The following is a 20,484-nucleotide window of genomic DNA, read 5'->3' as shown; positions in this document are numbered from 1 at the left end:
GAAACAGAAAATGTAACAATGCTAAACCATTCTCCATCTTACACTCAAGCACAGAGGTCATTTAACATTGTATCGATTTGAAACTACTACAGAAAAAAAAACGTACATTTTTAATCTTAGTTGGATCAGACCAAGTTTCATGGGAATCCTTAAACAGATTTTGCGTAATTTGCTGACAAACAAGTATGTGGTTGGTAAACAAAAATCTATTTCTCTATCTAGAGAAAATTATTTACTGGGATTTCATTTTAGCTGTGATCCAATGAAAAGCTTTGAAAATGTTACATAAACAATATTTTCAAAAGCTATGCCACAATATGGGGGGTCATTTTATAAATCAAATTACCCTTTACCTCCATCACACACTACGGAAATCAGCAAAATTAGCTTTAAAAAGGGTTTTACATGACGGCAGCGACTATCAAGTACAATATAGTCCATACAAATATACAAGTAGTGTGATAATTGTTACTGATGGAAATGAGGAACTTCAACTGAGGGTCACATCGCCTACACACACCCATCTACATAAACACAATTAATTCTCTCTCTTGAATATCTCCATACACACAGATACATGCAGTCACCACACTAACAACATTAACTCACAACTGCCTGTGGTCACGGAGCTGAAACTTTGCATTGAAGATTTCTTTTTTGGATGTGACCTTGTAGAAATTTATAATTTGTTCTCCCCAATCTGACCCACTTCCTTGTGTTTAACATATTTATGGGAAAACCAAAAAGATGGTGAGTGACATTTTGACTAAACAAATTGTTCAGCCTTTGAAGTTGGAACAGGATGTGATTTAAAGTTTTGACTTTCATTTCAGCATGCTCTAGGAGTAATCTGATTAAAACAACAATATAATGGTGTCCCTAGTGTTAACAAAGTTGGAAACAAGAGGCTTTGTGCATAACAAGCTTTACACAGATGACTTCACACTGAGAAAACAAACAACATAATGTTATCTGAGCCTTATCAATCTGACATTAGTCCTTCTGAACTCTGCACAGTTTGAGTATCTGAATGTTTGTATTTGCCCTAAAAAAAAATGTACGTTTCGTGTTTAAGCGTTGAAACAAGTTAGGTCAAATGAGTTGAGGAATATCTCCCGTGCAGATAACATGTTACATGAAAGTGAGAGTAATTGGATTAAATTGATAAAAAATGTGCCTTTTTTCACAATGACATCTGACAGTGAAGCTTTTGTTTGGAAAATTACTACAATCATCTTGAATCTCTAAAATAAACTGTAAGAAGTCTAAGCATTTAAATAATCAATATTGATAATAATAATAATAGTTTGCTGTCAGAAAATAATTTATTTAATTAATTAACAGTTGACCCTCAGTCTTTAGGTTATTTTGACGATGCAGTTATCATCACAATGCTGGTCATTTCTTCATCTCTCCAATGTAGATGTGTGTGTGAAGGGGCAGAGGGATTCCTGCTCCCATGTGAACAATTTCATTTCCTCCCTTTAGCATCTACTCTGTATTTTCAAAGTCCCTTTTCATAAATTTCACGCTACGCCACGTTGTGGGTCCACATGATCCCAGAGGATTCAACACCTTCATATCCACTCTGTGTGACAGCTGCTGTCCCCAGAGGCACCCGCTCCGTGTCTGACCTCCAAACAGATACACATGGAGAAAAACATGCAACATCTCCAATTTCGTATCTAAATTATTATCTAGAAACCTTTTGCTGTCAACCAATTCATAGGAGATTGAAAAACAAATGATATTGTATTTATATATATACAAACTATACATTTGCATTGACATCTTATTCAGATTCCTGATTCTCTAAAACGTACAATAGTTAAAATCACGAGCAAAGCTAAATAAATTAGCAAAATGTAATCCAAACAACATATTGACAGAAATCAAGCATCAAACCTATTAAAATCTGCTACAATCAAATACATTATATACCCAAGTACTGCACTCCATATGTTGCTAATTCTCATTAGTACTGAGCATGGGTCAAAGTCAACACAGAGAATAAACGTTCTGCTGTGGATCAACACAAACAAGGCCGATCAACACAAACATGGCTGAAGCCGAGTGTGACGAGGTAGAACAATCCAGCCTCTCTCCCTCTGCAGTTATGATGATTTATCTTCTTTCGTTAACTGGGGCAGAAAGAGGGGAGGATGGGCAGTAGGGCCTATAGGGCGTCCTGTCCCCCCAAAAAATAAAAAAATAAACCCTGCCCCCCCTCTCAAACCCAATTGACAATCCCTGGCGGCCTGCTCTACTTCTAGCCACCTGGTTGACTTTGCTGCAGTGTGTGTGTAACTGTGTGTTTGTGTTTTGGGGGGGTAACCTTCACCTGGACTCGCAGATATGAAACCACAGTGTGGGCTAAAAATAAAAAAGGGCCAGTTTTCTGTCACTGGTGGTTATGGTTCCATTGCAGGCCGGTTGCAGCAGCACTTAATTCTGTCGCATTGAGGAAGCCTTGTTAAGCTTGACCAAGGGCATAATTTCCTCTCTGTAAATGAAAGATGAAATATCTGCCATTATCCAGGGAGCCTGTCAACAGAAATATCCCAAGGAAGGGCTGGATGAAAAATGCATCTGCAGTTTGGAAGAGACTAAATCTGTGTGGGGATTTTAATGTGATAGTTATAAATGATTGCTCTTATAAAAATTCTGAATAATTTCCAGTCGCTATCCGAGTGATCACATAGTGAGGGAAGTAAGAAAAATAGTCTTATAGACCATAAACATTGCTAAACAAAGAGTCCTTTTGTTTAATTTCAGAATATAAGCATATGAATATATAACCTGATTATACTTCATAAAAAATGTATTAGTTTGATTTAATTTGGCTAATGATAACTCTAAATACGTATTTTGTTTCCCAGATTTGTGTTTTCAGATTGAGAGTATCCAAACTACCCCCCAAAAAACTGCTCCTCAGCATATGCAGATACCCTTGTCCCTGAATCAAATACTTTTTATAGTGACTTGTTTTTTTAGACTTCATATTTCCTCTTTTGGGTCAGAAACTATTGACAGGAAGCAGGGAATTACTTAATGCAGCACTGATGTAAAAATATTAAACTGAGCACACTAAATCGAAACAGGAAGTCTATGCAGGGTTTGTGACGCTGATCAAACCTGTTTTATGCAACTTTTCATCCGTATTTCTGAGCGATTACCGTTTGACCTCCTACTACACCAAGAGAACAGAAAGTACATTTTCCCTTTGGGCAGTGTCTGTTTTGTTTATCCACCATGTACAGCGACCTTGGGTCCCTTGAAAGGCGCTATATAAATATCATTTATTATGAGAAAAAAGCACAGCCTTTAAGACCCTCAATTGTGATTGTAAAACGACAAAGTAAAAAGAAAACTTAAGTTAAAAATATGTGGGAAACTTGTATTTAAAGTAAGGCATAACTATAGTAACAACACTAATGCTTCACACTACTATCACCGGTTAAATTAACCCAAACATTGGTTCAACAGATGATAAATAGTTGAAACATAGCATTCCTTCTTGATACACTTTGAAGTGTTGAAATAGTACAACTCTAATGGGAACGTTTGTTGTATATTATTGTTAAGATGGCTTATTGTATCCTGAATTGCTTGTATAGTCAGTTTCAAACATGTTTAAAATAATGTCATAGGGCAAGAATAGACTCAAAATTGTGTGAAATACAACATTTGCTTGATAACACATTAACTACGGCCTCAGAAATGAACACTAAATTGAATCATCAGCACCTCAACAGTCTCAGCTTTTAGCAGACATTGTGAATTGCACTTCGTAGTTTTGAGCTGCAGGGGTATTGTATCATTGGCCCGCTCTGCGTCACCTGGTCTCTGAGGCGGTCGGTCTCCTCCTGGTATTCATCCAGCTGCTGCTTCCACTGCTCCACGCTGCTGCTGGCCTCCTGCAGAGCTGCCACCAGCTTAGCGTTACTGTCCTGCAGCGTGAAGAGCTCGGCCTCCAGGTTTATCTCACACATTGACCTGAAAGGAAGACACAGAAAGAACAGAGACTTAACTTAAAGCAGGAATCCCAATTTATGACATCTTTCACATTTCACATAGATACAAAATATTGTTGAGTTACGGTCGGAGAAGGCATAGCTAGAGATTGAAAATTCAGCAGATAACAACAGACATTTATATCATGTTGCACAAGCTGTTTGGAGTTTGTTTTAGTATTTTTTAGGAGCCAGAAGGCCAGGTTTTTAAATGTCTTTCATTCAATTCAAAAACTATGTTTATCCACTGAAATACAATAAATGTTTTATTAACCTTTTGAATTTCTAAATTCTATCTTTCTGTTGTATATACTTTGTCATTCATTTGATTTTTAAAGTTATGCTCATAACTTGCAAAGAAACAGAACAGTACGATTCATTAATAGCAGATAATTACAGAGACCACAGGGTGGCAGGGAAATAAAGCAACACAGGTGAAGCATTATCCTGCCATGTGTGGCTAAAGGACTGAATTCCACACACTTAAAATAAAGTATGGCTTGGTTTAATTTTGATCTATTAAGATGCAAAGTATCAAAGTACTTTGATTATTATTATTATTATTATTATTATGTTTTTTCTTTTTAACTGTGATTCATGTGCATTTTTTACAAGCCACATTTTTTTAATAAACATCATTTTTTTGAAAAGATCAGTGTCAGTCGTGATATTTAATAAAAACCGGAGAGCTTTCACACAGTAAGACAGAGTTGAGAAAACTCCTTGCCATGACAACCTAACTAACAGCTTTGCTTGGCAACCATAAAACTGCTCACCATAGCAACAGGAGAAAAAGCCTGCGTAGGCTTTAGACAATCAGGAAATAAAACCGTTGGGATGATAGGTTGAAAGCAGACGGGCATGAGTGTTTTGTTTCTGATTCCTGGTCTCTAATGGTATGTTGAGTGATCAATAATGAGAACCAGGATGGCGACGATAATTATGAGCTCCTAAATTCATCACCGGTATGGCTGGTTACACACACACACTTAGAGAAGTCAAACCTAAGGCCATGACTAAAAGACTGGTTTCTTCTGTATATTCTAAACAAGAGACACGCACACACGCAATACCTTTCCTTACACAGCAGTCTGCTGTCTGTGGTGCTTTGTTAGAACTAAGAAGGAGAAAGAGAACAAATCTTACACGGGTGAGTTATTTACTCTCAGAGGTACACTTATTCAATTCTGAAGAACCATTTTTACATTATTTTACAGTTTTAATTTTACATTTAGTCTGCAGTATGAGTCAGACTCCAATGCCCTGGATCAATGGTACCTGCCATGAAAACCAAAGCTCTACATATTCTCCATTTATCCATACTCTCTCCAAGTATCTTGCCTCAAAGGTTTCGACATTGTTGGCATTTTTCCTTCCCCATATTACTTGACAAGTATTTTTCATGTGTGTAAAAGGTGGAGCTTTTCATTTTCTTTTCCTGAGTTCTTCCTTATTTGTGTGATTACAATACTTAATTTCTGCATTATGTCTTTTTAAAATGCAATAGGAGACTTTTTCTGGCCACATGGGGGCAGCAAAAACAAGGTTGACAACATTAAAACGAATTCAAGTTGATATGTTAATGTTGTTAGCACATCCACAGTTATGGATCAACATTAGCATTCATTTGGAGTTGTATTTATGGAAACTAATAGGTTAATGTACAATATTCACTCTGTTATACAGTGGGCTTTAGAGCTTACAGCTGTAGCCGAAAAATTACGCTGATGACAGAGCTCGAGAGTCAACCAAAAAGAAATGTTTTAGAAATTAAATTGCAGATTCAGTTGATCATTATTTAGTTTTATCACCAAAATACCAATAACAGGCCCTTGTAATTTACATGTACTCTCCGAGTGAAAGGGTAACCATGAGGTAGTTAATGTGGATGTGATGCTTCCCTGTCAGTTAAGAAAGACAGTGTGGGTACCAGCTCGGCTCTCTGGACGGATAACAGGATGGACGTGTTGTTTGTAGAATAAATCCCAACTGCTGTCTCTACAAAACCTGTTCCCCGTGCCAATGAGTATTTTTTTCAGCTTTGTTTGATGGAAAGATAATTCAAAAGGCTGTGAACAGCTTTCAGTGGATGTTGATGAGAAGTTTGGCTATGAGCCAGAAAGAATAATTATTATTATTCTTGAATAATCATTAATATTATTTCATTCGTTGTTATTAATTATTTTGCTAGAAACATCTATGAGAAAAACTGAACCTTATGGTGGGAAATCTTTGGGCAGCTCTGCAGTTTAATCGCTCGTCATTTGTGAGGAAAGGCTTTCCACAGTTTGAGTAACACTTAATACGCTGTATAGTATAGAGCTCAACAAAATGCTCAGGGCATCTTCCTCTGCTCAAGCAGGGGGTTGGAGATGAGATTACAACCTTTGTAGTAAACTCTTTCAACTCTAACAAATAACATCTCCATTCCAGTACTCCCACACACTCACATCTGCAGCTCTCACTGCCTTATTTTAATATGTACTTTATGTCTCTGTGTCTTGTGTGTTATTGTAATGGAGTGTTGGTATTATTTCTATGCTGCTGCAAAATAAAGATTCTTTCATAAACATCGTGTTCTCTCAGCGTACATTTTCAATGCAGGAATCAGTTGTTCCTGTATCTCTTCACACTGCACCATGTTGTCAAATAAATGTTCTAAATAAAATATAAGTTAGGTTCGCTGTCTGATAAAACGTGAAATATTTATTATAGCATTACAGCTATCAAAAAAAATAAAATGTGTTTTTTGTACCAGGCAGTTTAATAAAATACATTATGCAAAACAGCAGTGAGGTGTAAAAACAACTTTCAATGTGAAGTAAATGTTCCTCCGTCTCCTGAATCTAGCACATCTCACTGAACATAACATTTTGCACACAACCATCCACACATACAGCTGGTATCAGGGCACTAAGTAATATAAAACGTGTGCATTTCCTTTGAGAATTTCAAATGGAAATGAAACCTTTCACTCAACCATATGTATACGTAGTATATCATTATTTCTTAAAAAACACACGATGTGCTTATATTATATGGTGCAAAACAACTACTAATCTACCCAGGAGGAAGTATTCAAGATTGGCTCCACATTGATGAACTACAACAATAAAAGGTATGAGGTGAGTGATAAAAACAAAATGATGTAATATTCTATAATAACATAACACTATAAAAATAGCAATTCTATATAAAAAAAATGTGCTTTTGGTTTTGATTGTTTAAAAGCATTTTGTTGACATTACTTTTGTGCTTTTACTCAAGTCACATTTTGGATTAAAGATTTATATTTTTCGACTACTAACTATTAACTGAAGTGCTTCTTAATGAGTTGTGCTTGAAAAATGTAGGCCTTTAAGCTTTCTCTCCAGACCATAGGCGCGATGAACACAATAGCATGATATACTTCATGCTGATGAAAACAAATGTGTCCTTACCCTTCAGACAACATTTTTTTGACTTTCTCCTTCTCCACCGTCAGCTCGACTTCAGCACTCTTGCTGCGAAACAGCTTTTCCTCGCCCGGCCCATTGACGGTGAGCAGCGGCGGTGAGTGGCGCTCCTCCGACAGCTCCTGGAGCAACAAGGAGGACATCACATACAGGACATGAGCAAGAGACCTTAACAGGGTACATAGTAGTGGGTTTTCTTGAGGACATTAAATGTTCCAATATGGCAATTTACTCATAAGCATAGGTTAGTGTTACATAGCTGACACATGATTAAGCATAATTAATTAGATTTTGGCTGGGTTTAGAAAGGAGGCTGGCAACAGGCCAATTAGTGTCTCCATATCCAGAGCCCTCCTCATAACAAAATGGACATGACACAGCAGCGGGACAGGACAGAGCTCAGCCTGTCAGCGCTTCATGTGTCCCATCTGGGATACTGTAGACGGGCTCCGTGCAGAGAAGTACTTTTCCCTCTTCCAGGAGTACATCTGGTGTTTGTGTGTAAAGACTAAAGAGGTATGCACCTGTTGGCTATCCTGCTATTATGTGTATGTCTGTTGAGATATTATATACACTGCACACATCTGGGAATAAGCTCACTAGCAGGGCAGATTCTAATCAGTACTGAAATACTAGTGGAATTTAATATTTATTTTGGCACCTGATTTATTTTTTTATGAATAGGTATGATAATAAAGATAATCTTTAAAGATAATCTCCAAACGACCTTAAATAAAGTAAATTCAGTAGCTGTACTTCAACTTGCATTCAAAACTATTGGATCCTACTCAAGAAAAGTACAACTTTTCTGTAGATGTTTGATTTGAGCCATTTAAAGACTTAAGAACTTGCTTTCCAGCCTCATCCTGTTGTATGTTGTAGTGGTATTGTAACAGATAAAGATAATATTTCCCCAATACAAGATTGATTAAACAAATAATTCATGCCATTTTTTTATCTCAAGTGATCACAATTAGTCAGCACCTAGATCCTGTGGTTTTAATGTATTTATTTTGACTGTTGAGTTCTCTTGTGAGCGCATCTTTAATCAATTGAATAACATTTTCAATAAAATCTCTAAAATAAAAGACTGCTGTCTTTTTCTTACATCATTAGGAGTAGCCTAAAATATAAAATACAGGTGAAATAAAGTACACAAGAGCCATGTATCTTCCTCTGACAGAAAGAGACTTTGAATCTGACATGACAGCATGCAGATGGCTCGACTCCAGCCTGGCGCAGTCACGTGTAACCAATCTGCTTTGATATTTTCCTTCCCTGCTGCCCAGAAATGGGTTCAAGCTTCCTTTCACACAGTTTAGTGATCCGTTTTCCTCAGTTTGAGGCTGTAGGCTAAAAGACTGAAAGAGCAGACTGGGAGAGTCTTCTTTTCTTAAAGTGTGCAGATGAATTAGCCTTGGCACAATTCTTAACCCCCTGCCCGTCTCCTTTCATTTTGCTAACCTAAACCTGAACTTGACAACGACTAAGTGCCTCACTGAAGCATAACAACCCTGCACTAATTCTAGAAAAAAGCGTGTATTATTAATTTGAGCGAGCCGGATCATTATTCCCTGAGGATGCTGGTTCATCATCTATAGCCGAGCGGCTCTCTGTCCGACTTCATGGAAGAATATGGAAATGAAACACGGCTCATGTGGATGAGCACTGTGTCCAGGGGAAGGGACCCGAGAACGAGAAAAATCAAAGCTAAGGCAACTCCAGTCCGGCCCCAAAGCCAACGGATCGGCTGAGCGTATCTCTGAATAATTCATGCCATGGATCATGTTTAACTCATAAATGGGATTACACATTTACAGCAGTTTTTCCGTATGTTGTTCACTAACAGGCTGAGTGGAAACAAGGCAGAAACTCTAAAGCACAAACCCACGACCGGCAACTAATTAGGCTGAGTTCAAAGGACTTTTCCATTTTGAAAAAGGACAATTCTGTGTTGTCTGTTCTCGGGGGATATTTAACATTATCAATGAAGTGTGAAGCAAGGAAGATCTTCTAATTTTTTTGTGAGGAAAATGACAATTAATTAAGCTGCATGTTGCCATATTCTGTACATCTGTGACTTGAAATTAGATTTTGTGCCGTTATTTCTTAACAAAGCTTTTGCTCTTTTGTAGCAAATGCCATCTGTGTTTTAAAGCTACATGTTCTCTGAAGTCAACTTTGATCAGACTCCAGATGAATTATTGAGCATGATAGTCCGTGTTACACTGAGATGCATGACTACGAGCACCACATTCCCTTCAAAAAATAGAAAACGGTTTTCTTTGCATAGCTTTTAGATGGTGGGATGGATGTTTTTACTCACCTGGGAAAGCTGTGAGATGAAGGTGTCCCGTGGTGCAGCAGGGAATGGAGAGGGAAGGGGCAGATGAGGAGAAAACATAGAATATAAGTACATACTTAAAATCATGCCATTGTTTGACAATACAGTGTTTCTTTCTATGCTCAGTCCAGCTTACAGTCCACTGTTTTTCATTGTTGCACAGGTATTAATTTATTTTATGTTTCTGATTATTTTGGAGAGAACAAAAGAGAAAGAGGGTCATCAGCAGGAGGTGCGGTGGTAACTGAAGCCTGAACAAAGAGAAACTGTATGAAAAGAGGAAGCGGTCACATTCCCACCCACATTATTGTGAGGGCTGTGTGACCGCTGAGAAGTGAGCCGTGAGCACTTAGCAACACCCAAAGAGACTGATTGAATGAATGTTTTACAATAACCAACATAAAATTGGTTCAACTTTGATTATCCTATTCTCCTAAATAAATATGTATTTGTGTGTTTTATTTTAACAACCCTAAAGCAGCCACTAAAAACCTTTTACGGGTTTCCTCAGAAGATGCTTCCTTTGTAATCAATGGAAATCCCAAATACTTCAAATATTAAAAACACACTTCCTGAGGGAATGCATCACGACGTTTCTGTGCCACTGTTCGTCTTAAGTACATCTACACTGTTTACTTATTTATCTATGCATCAGTCCATTTGCTCCGCTGGCTTTATAAAAGCTCCTGTTTCTACACCCTGTGTTTCACTGAGACCACACACCTGATTTATTTATTCATGGGTCCACGAATCAGAGGTACATGCTTAGGCTTCCCTTGAAGCACCTGTCCTCCTGACTAAACAACACACACACTCATGCATACTTTTTTTAGCTGGTTTTAATGCCAAGTCTGTGGTTTAAAATATTAATGGCTGGTATTTCTGTTTGCTTCTCTGCGTCTGCATGGATACCATGTATGAGAGGAGATGGCAGAAGGAAAAAGCTCCAATCAACATGAGTAAACTAATGACAGCTGTTACCTGTCAGAGGAAAGAGACATCTGCTGGGTTTCACTGTTGTTTACATGATTTATGTGCAGAGATGACATTTCTTCTACACTATTTTTGACATTCATTTACCTTCATTGTGTGGCTCCCTTGGCTCTCAACCTTTGCTTTGACTGACAAACATCGCAACCTTGCAATATGAGCTCATAAATATCACAGGTCATTTTCTAAATGTCAACTAAATGCTTCTCAACTCATAGAAGACATAATGTTGCTGGGGTTTTACATGTTGGCTTTCTCCCTTTATTCAGTAAAAAATAACAAGTTTGCATTCTTACTTCTGGCACTGTACACTGGCAGAGGCTTGACAGTTCAACCTTACTTAAAAGGGGACCTATTATGCAAAATCCACTTTTTCATGTCTTTCATACATAAACATTTGTCCCCTCTGTGTAAAGAGATTCTGAAAGTTTCAGGAAAGAATATTCTCTCACTTTTTGTCCCGATCCATTTATATAAAAACCTGTCTGAAAATGAGCTGATCAGATTTTGGCCACTTTATGATGTCATAACGATTTGTTGGCTTGTGTAACCATTAGCCAATAACCAACCAAGACTCGGTACGGTCCGACAACCAACTATCGGATCGTACAACCGGAAGACTCACCACCAAACAAGCCGCAGCTATTCGGCGGCGGGTAACCCCGTCGGCCCTCCTCCCACGACTTCGAAAGGGATCCTAATGCGGGTATCGTGGGTTGTTCTTTAAACATACAGCAAAAAAATAAAAAAATGCACACTTAAGTATTAATTGATTTTTTTACTATAAGCATTTTTTTATACGGGTGTCATGTCTTGTTCATGGAAGCCCCCACAAAGTAGTCAGCCGAGGACCACACACCACAGCCACACAACACACACACACACACCAACACACACACACACACACACACCACACAGCACACACACACACACACCACACAACAACACACACACACACACACCACACACACACACACAACACCAAAACACACCGTACGCGCGTACATGGGTATTCGCTCGCTCTCTTCTCGCGTGGCACGGTCTGGCACAAAATGTAGACAAATCGATCGACGTGATTGCCTATATTCTCGACAAAGACGTTGTCCACTTCCCTTACCCCCAAGGGGGGGGTAAGGACGTCTGACTCCCTGAGTCGCCGATTCCTGAGAGACTAACAAATCTATCCGTCTGACGTCCACGATAGGAGAGAGCGAAGGCATATAAAGTGAGCGCAGAATACAGGTTTAGGTTAGTCTAGATCGATCAGATCGTTATAATACGGAAATGGGGAGGAATGTACGTCTAGTGCGTCTGAGTTTAGAGTAGTATACGGTTTAGGTCGACTCTCCGGTCTCCACGCGGCCTGAGACGTCTTTTATAGAACCAGGTTTGCCGCATGAGTGTTAAGGCATAGTCAGCCACTGCAGTAACCGGGTCTTTTCTAAACAGGGTGCAACTGATTGTAACCTTTCTTCAGAATTTACTCGCTATAAAAAAATTTGATGGGCTTCATATTTGATACATATCGGGAAATAAGTATTAGTAATCCAGGAATTTCAAACATCTTAGGATTTTCGCTTAGATCTTAATAGAACAGAGGTAAGTAAAAGACTCGGCTCTCACCCTCCGAGCCCGCCCCGAATTCCGCGACGAGAACTCGCGTGTATATGCCCAAGAAGACGAGGCTGTCGGGTCAGGTACTCCATCGTAAAGCGAAGAGTTTTCAACGAAAACGTAGTACGAGTTACTCGTGCAGAGTATCTTTCTTGCTCTGGCGGAGCTGCGCAATATGTCAAGAATAATATGTTAGGTACCCCCCGGGTTTTGTATAAACGTGGCCCGGTGTTGTGTTGGAACATATGCGGTGACTCACATATTTTGTATCAATAATATATGACTATATATAAAGAAAATATCAACATAAGGGACTACCATTCTTTTGACTAAAGCTGTTGGGGGGAGCGGGGGTGGTGGGGGAGTTTACCTTAACTGTTATTCTCGAACCTGAATAACTGGCAAATACCAATGACTAAGGTTCATGGTGAATGGTATTCAAGCTTCCCACCTGCCTCATATTTCAGTATTTTTCGGTTTCAGATTCAAGTCTGGCATTTGCTTCCTAATACAGGGACGAAGTGTCTATTGTTCTGTGTAGGCTCGTCGCTAATTCAGTATAATAAGAAGTCTAGTGTACAAATAACATAGCAAATTTCTTCGAAATAATCTAAAAAAACAAACAACATAGCAAATAACCATTGACTCGTTAACTAGGTTGCATAACCTTCGTGATTACCAAGATCATTATTTACAGGTATATTTAATCTCTTCTCCGAGTGAAGATATAGGTTTCCAACTGATTTTCTAATCAATTGACAAAATTTTACTAAACACTCGGTACCCTAAAGATTAGGAGTCTTGTTTGTTAATTCAACCTATAAGTAGTTTTGGGATGCAATACCGTTTCGGTAAAATTATTAATACCAATGATCTTGTGTCTGTCTTGTGTGATACCACTCCATTCTAAATCGATCCATTGTGTTCATAACAATTAACGTGAGTCACAGGTAGGGGACTTGATATTGAAATCTCACCCGAAGTGTTCAGACATCCTTTTTATATTTCTTGTTCGAATTATCTATTCGAATTTGGGAACGCTAATAGACACCTTTTATGTACGAAATGAAGAACAACTACGTACCGGTTCTTTTCACGACTGAAATACCGGTTATTGAAATAACTCTTATGATCAGAGGGTGTCAGTAATACATGTTAGGAAAGAGAAGTTGTACTATAGAGGGGTTCGTACAAACGACTGTACAAACAGTAGTTCAAATCTCACACAGTGCGACTTAGTCTATAATAGTCGCACTAGGGGTGGATTTTCAACTACTGTTTGACAGTCTTTGTACTTGGAGGAACCCGCCTATATAGTCACTCTCCTTTCAACATGTTTAATACTGACCACCTCGCATAAAGAGTTATTTTCATAAGCGTGGTATTTTCAGTCGTGAAAGAAACCGTACGTAGTTGTTCTCTCATGTCGGTATACAAAAAGGTTGCTATTGCGTTCCCAACTTAATAGATATTTCGAACAAGAAAATATAAGGATGTCTGACACTTCGGGTGGATTTTCAAACATATCATAGTCCCCTACTAGTGACTCCGGTTAATTGTTATGTAACAACAATTGGGATCGATGTTAAATGGGAGTGGATCACAAAACAGGACAAATTCATTGTTATAATATTTGTTACGAAACGTAATTGCATCACCAACACTATTATAGGTTGTATTGACATAACAGCTCCTAATCTTTAGGGTACGGAGGTGTCTCGTAAATTTTGTCAATTTTATAGGAGAAATCAAGTTTGGAAACCTATATCTTCACTCGAGAAGAGATTAAATATACCTGTAATAATCGAATCTTGGTAGTACGAGTTTAGCACTAGTTAGCGAGTCATTGGGGTTTATTTGCTATGTGGTGTTGTTTTTGATTATTTCGAGAATTTGGCTTTTATGTTTATTTTACACTAGACTTTCTTATTATACTGTGAGCGACGAGCTCTCCAGGCAACACATAGACTTCGTGCTGTCATTAGTAGAGCAATGCCAGACTTTGAAATCTGAAACCTGAAACTCTGGATATGAGGCAGGTTGGGTGGAAGCTGTGAAGTACATTCACATGACCGTATCATGGTATTATCCAGTTTTATTTCAGCTTGAATAACAGTTAAGGTAATCTCCACCCCACCCACCACCCGCTCCCCCAGCAGCTTTAAGTCGAAGATGTAGGGTCTTATGTTGTTATATTTTTATATATGCTCATAATATATGTATAATACCATATGTGAGGTCACGCATTGTTCAACACAAACGGGGCCCGTTTCATGAACAAACCCGGGGGGTTACCTACATATTATCTTGATATGTCGCAGCCTCGCCCCAGAGAAGAAAGGATCTCTCGACCAGTAACCGTACTCTGTTTACGTGGTTGAAACTTCTCTCGCTTTATGTCTAATGGGTAGCGGACCGACAGCCTCGTTCTTCTTGGGCAATATACCGCGCGTGTCTCGGTACGCGGGCGAATTCGGCGGGGGCTGCGAGGGTGAGGCGAGTCTTGTCTTACCTCTGTCTCTGTATTTAGATCTAAGCCAGAAATCGTAAATGTTGAAATTCAGCAAACTAAAAAGAGGATTACTCCTGTTTCCTTGATGTTTGTCTCTGGGGAATGGGCCGGTAGGCCTATATGGACCGGTTGCTATAATATAGCTTTTGATCTAGGCGTTGGGGGTCTCAATAGCGCCATAGAGTCCCCTATCGGTTGGGGCCCTTGGGGGAGCTGTTGGACCACCGCCGGGCACAGCCAAATCCAGCCTCTCCTCCTGGCTGGCTGGAGAAGAAGGTTGCACAGCCACGGATACAGCTTCACTTGTGGAGCTAGATGGCAATGATGGTGGTGAGGCAGGTGAGCTTTCGTTAGCCTCTGGCTCCGACTGCCGCTGCACGTCAACATTGCTAACGTTAGTGCTCGATTTTGACGAAAAAAAATCTAATTTCGTCAGTTTAGCTGTTACATCTCCTTGTTCTCTCTTGTCCTTTCTCTTTTGAGCGCTGCTCTTGTGCTTTGGTTTGCTGTACATTATAAATGCAAGCTATTACATTTTTTATAATGCTGCCGAACTTGCAGCTGCTAGCTACAGTACAGTACAGGTTGATTAAACGGTTCGCTCGTCACGCAATATATCACATGACATGAAAGGGAGCAAGGTCATTGGACAGACAAATTAATTTAGGTTGCTTGGTTACTTTGAAGACTGCGTGAACCGGTCAATGCCATTGGGGCCATTTTTTGCATGGGCCCCTGGCCGGCTCTGGGCCCCGGTGCGTTGCACCGGCTGCACCGTCGATAGTTACGCCACTGCATACACTCCTTAAACCACTTATATATACAGTATATACATACACATACATAGACACAAATATACATACACACATTCAGAGGTGGAAATACAAATAGACAGTACATTTATACAAATAATAACATCTACTGGTTAGAGTCTATTGGGATAAACTGCTAGATTGATGATCGAAAAATATTATAAATGATTTCAGCTGTACAAATATATGCAGTAGTGCAAAACTGTCCATAGCAGTGTAAAAAGTGTCTAAGTGCTTTGCGGTGTTGTAAATAAGTTGTAGGAGTTTATATTTAGATCAGGGGTGTCCAAACAATGGCCCAGGGGCCAAATGCGGCCCGCGGACCATTTTCAATCGGCCCTCACTCAGCAAATTAAAAAAGTATAATGACTTAAGTATTATAAACTTCTGCTTGTCTTATATTGTACTTCTTAAAGATGCATGTGAGGCAAAATACCTCTAGTGAGCGGCCCAGACCTTCGTATATCTTTCTGTATGTGGCCCTCGTGAAAAAAGTTTGGACACCTCTGATTTAGATTAAACCTAAAACCTTTAGATTACAAAATAAAATGTCAAAGAGGGGTTTTATGTTCAACAATATTGCCTCTGTACAAATGGGAACGCACCTTAACATTGAGAAACAACAATAAAGAACGATTGTTCTGTGACAGGAGTTGGACAATCTTTGGGAAATGAAGACCCCTGACCTCAACCTGTAAGAACCCTGGCTCAATATGTGATGTTTTAACATTCAGCAGTTTACACAGAGTGAACAGTTTATAGGACACACACAATCTCACACAACAGCCTCCAATAACCTTAGGAACAACAACTTGCTTTGTTCAAACAATGTATGTAAAGATGCAAGCATGAGGTTGTATAGAGATTAGGGGTCTTTAGATTTATTGATTCATTATTTAAGTATTTTGCTGGTGAACGGTGATCCATTTTAATATTCAGCCTTTTTTGGAAAAGCTCAATAATATGATGCTCAAGAGTTGTGGAGCAGTGGAATGAAGTCCTATTCACGCCTCCAGTTCATCAAATATCAGTTATTGAAGCTAGGCCAATAAAGACATTCACAGACAACACACTCATTTAACACAATGAACAGTTCTGGGAACCAGGAAACTGTTTTATTACACATGTTGATCTTCCTGATGTCTCTTCCTCTGTTAAAGTTTTGTATCGTAAACGGAATCCAGGGGCAAAGGACAGAGATTGCTTGCTGTCCTATAAAGCACAGTTTTTAGATTCAAGCCTATACATAGGACTGAGTTAAAGGTCACCTATTATGCAAAATCCTATTTTTCATGTCTCTTCATCAACATGTGTCCCCTCTGTGTAAAGAGATTCTGAAAGTTTCAGGAAAGAAGATTCTCTCACTTTTTGTCCTGATCCATTTATATAAAAACCTGTCTGAAAATAAGCTGATCAGATTTGGGCCGCTTTATCACGTCATAACGATTTTTTGGCTTGTGTAAAACAGAGAATCAGCACATTTGAAACAGAGGGGATTACGGGATGCTACAATGATCTGTTTGGTATTTGGAGTCAAACACTTCAGAGAAATGTTTTGCATACAGTATATGTGAGACCTATAATATATTGATGAAAAACAGTATAATAGGAGACCTTTAATACATTTCTGAGATCTTAAACCTTTCCTGTCACTTATATATAATTTGTAATGGTATAAATGATATTAGAATCTATCAATTGAGGAGAAAGCTGACCTTTTTTAACCATCTACTTCTAAACCTCTAAAGGATTATTTCCACAAAAAAAGTTAAATTACTTCACATGTATTTGTTTTGAATTGAAAAGGTATGCTGATCCCACCTACAAATCTGTCCATGACTTATATAGCCACAACAAGAAAGAGGCCTTTGTATACAGCTACATGGAGTGTGGACTGCTACTTGGAGAGATCCCAGTTCACCTCCTGCCCTGCCGTGGTGCCCTTGAGCAAGGCACCGGACATAAAGACTGGAAACGGGGGAAACAGCTCTGTGTCCTCTAGAAATATTTAATGATTTCAATGATGCCTTTTTGCATATTATGATTATTTATCCTTTTTACTATTGCAAAACCTTATAGAGGCTATATTATACTGAATAACACAACATACACATGGCAAGGGCAACACCGCAAACCTTAAATAAAACAAATATAAATATATATTCCACGATTATTAATGCATAGTTTAAAAATGTTTTGTGTTTTTCCACTTCAGTCAGTTCTATAATGCTCTCCGTCTTGCTCTGTTTATTATTCTTCATTTTTATCCCACTGAACTTCATCATATCCCCCTTCATCTTATCTCAGAGCTCTGCAAATAAACCTGAAAGCCTGAGCTTTACTTCATGCAGATTCCCTGCTGCCGTCCCATTTCAGAGGCAGAATGTGTGCTCTGTGGAGCTGGAGGCTGCTCAGAGACGCTCTGCTGTAGACGGATACTGACCAGCACTGCTACTGACCTGCTGAATGTGATGTAAAATCTACTGATACAGAAGAAGAAGAAGACCAAAATGCTGCAGCCTCCCTCCAGCATTCTATGAACCAACATTTGTTGTGACATAACGTTTGCATATGTGTCTCTTTTGCTTCTAGTATCTTTACATTCACTTTACTAACATTAAACTCAAGCAAACCAGTTATTTTACTTATATATAAAACACTAATATGTACAAGTGAGTATTCTATACTGTTTTTGTTCTTGTGTTTGTAGAAAAGCTTAAGAGGAATACTTGATTAAAAAAATTACCTTCTGTATATCAATTAAACACCCGTTACCTTGAATTCTTCCGAAGAACTATTTTTTTCTCAGATGCCTCCGCGGTGAACGAGAACAAATTAAAATAACTATGCTACGTTTAACAACAGCAAACCTATATGAAAATCACAATTTTGCAGTATAATCAATTTCTCATTCATTCAACACTACTAAATAAACACAAATGTATTTTCTGAACAACCTTACTACTGTAAAACACAGTATTGTACCAATGAGTGCTTAAGGCTTGGATTACACTGCACTTGCAGATGTTTTGAAATAGTTTTGCTGTTGTTAAACATGGCCCCATTGACTAGATTTATTTCACACTTTCCTAGATTTGTTTTCTTTCTTTGCAATGAAGGCAGGCAAGATAAACTAGTTTTCTACATTAATTCAAGTTAACAGGGTAAGTAATGAGATGATCACTTTTTGAGGTGAAGTATTCCTCTAAAACTGTACACAGATTTATAAAAAGCCATATCAGCCTTAATGGACCCATTAACTTTCATTATAGCCACATTGATTGGGTATTATTTTTATATCAAAAAGGGAGACAGTCAGCACCAAGGTGTTTTACAACATGCAGCTGTGAGTTAGAAGATGTTATAATAACCACATAACCCCTCCGTGTTTACTGCCTGACACAAAATCAATGGCTGCTGGGTCTTCTAGAAAATAAGTAGAGACACCCCGAGCCTGACTTCGCAGCTCTATCCAGGCCGTGTGTGTGTGTTCAAATAATCAATTTAGCTTGACCATGTGTCCCTGGCTTTGCGTGTTACCCAACAGGAAAACAGGTCTCTGGTTACCGTGGTAACATGATTCAACACCTTTGTGTGCTGACCCTGACCTCTGTGTGTGTCGAGCAATAACTGTGTAATTCAGTTTCCTCCCCGCCATCGACAAATTCACCATTCATCGGTTTTTCTCTCTGCATATAAACAGAAGTGTGCTACTGCTACATCCTACAGGAGAGTTCACTGCCAAAGCAGAGAGAAACCAGACATGCAGGAGAGGAATTCATTTCACACGTGTGTACAACTAGAGTGATTTGCAATATCAGCATGCAGCACGTGTGGAACAGGATAATTGCTTTTTAATCCGTTGTTTACCGTTTTTAGGAGAAAGCCGTGTCTGACCATATTCATTTTCCTTTTTAATTTATATATATATATATATTTATATACAGTGGGGCAAGAAAGTATTTAGTCAGCCACCAATTGTGCAAGATCTCCCACTTAAAAAGATGAGGCCTGTAATTTTCATCCTAGGTATATCTCAACTATGAGAGACCAAAATGGAGGAAAAAAGAAAATCCAGAAAATCACCATTGTGTCGATTCTTAGAAGACTTTATTTGCAAATTATGGTGGAAATTAAGTATTTGGTCAATAACAAAGAGTTCATCTCAATACTTTGTTATATTACCCTTTGTTGGCAATGACAGAGGTCAACGTCTTTCGTGTAAGTCCTTCACCAAGGTTTTCACACACTGTTGCTGGTATTTTGGCCCATCCCTTCCATGCAGATCTCCTCTAGAGCGAGGTGCATGTTTTGGGGGCTGTCGTGGGCAACACGGGACTTCAAAACTCCCTCCAAAGATTTTCTATGGGGTTGAGATTCTGGAGACTGTCTAGGCCACTCCAGGACCTTGAAATGCCTTCTTACGAAGCACCTCCTTCGTTGCCGGCCCGGGCGTGTGTTTGGGATCCATTTGTCATGCTGGAAGGACCCAGGCCACGTTTCATCCTCAATGCCCTTGCTGATGGAAGGAGGGTTGTCAGCCTCAAGAATCTCACGCATACATCCTGGCCCCCATTCATTCTTGTCCTCTTACAGGAATCAGTCGTGCTGGTCCCTTTGCAGAGCAAGAAGCAGGCCCATAGCATGATGTTTCCACCCCCATGTTCACAGTAGGCCTTATGGTGTTCTTTGGATGCAGACTCAGGCATTGCTTTTTCCTCCAAACACCGTTACGCTAGTTTTT

The 20,484-nt window shown here is 39.0% G+C and overlaps 1 protein-coding gene across 1 annotated transcript in view; it reads right to left on the bottom strand.

Annotated features, from left to right (window-relative positions):
• homer3b (homer scaffold protein 3b) overlaps nucleotides 1-20,484 on the bottom strand; it is a 36,441-nt gene that overhangs the window by 7,063 nt on the left and 8,894 nt on the right. Inside the window, exons 6-8 of the mRNA XM_010785860.1 lie at nucleotides 9,795-9,803; nucleotides 7,454-7,590; nucleotides 3,840-3,996 (exon numbers count right to left, since the gene is read on the bottom strand). Of these exons, the coding sequence (XP_010784162.1) occupies nucleotides 3,840-3,996; nucleotides 7,454-7,590; nucleotides 9,795-9,803 (303 nt within the window). The remainder of the gene's footprint in view (nucleotides 1-3,839; nucleotides 3,997-7,453; nucleotides 7,591-9,794; nucleotides 9,804-20,484) is intronic.

The sequence above is a fragment of the Notothenia coriiceps genome, unplaced genomic scaffold, assembly GCF_000735185.1.
Source record: "Notothenia coriiceps isolate Sejong01 unplaced genomic scaffold, NC01 NC01_scaffold00028421, whole genome shotgun sequence".
Lineage (NCBI taxonomy): Eukaryota > Metazoa > Chordata > Actinopteri > Perciformes > Nototheniidae > Notothenia > Notothenia coriiceps.
This window is presented reverse-complemented; position numbering and strand designations above follow the sequence as displayed.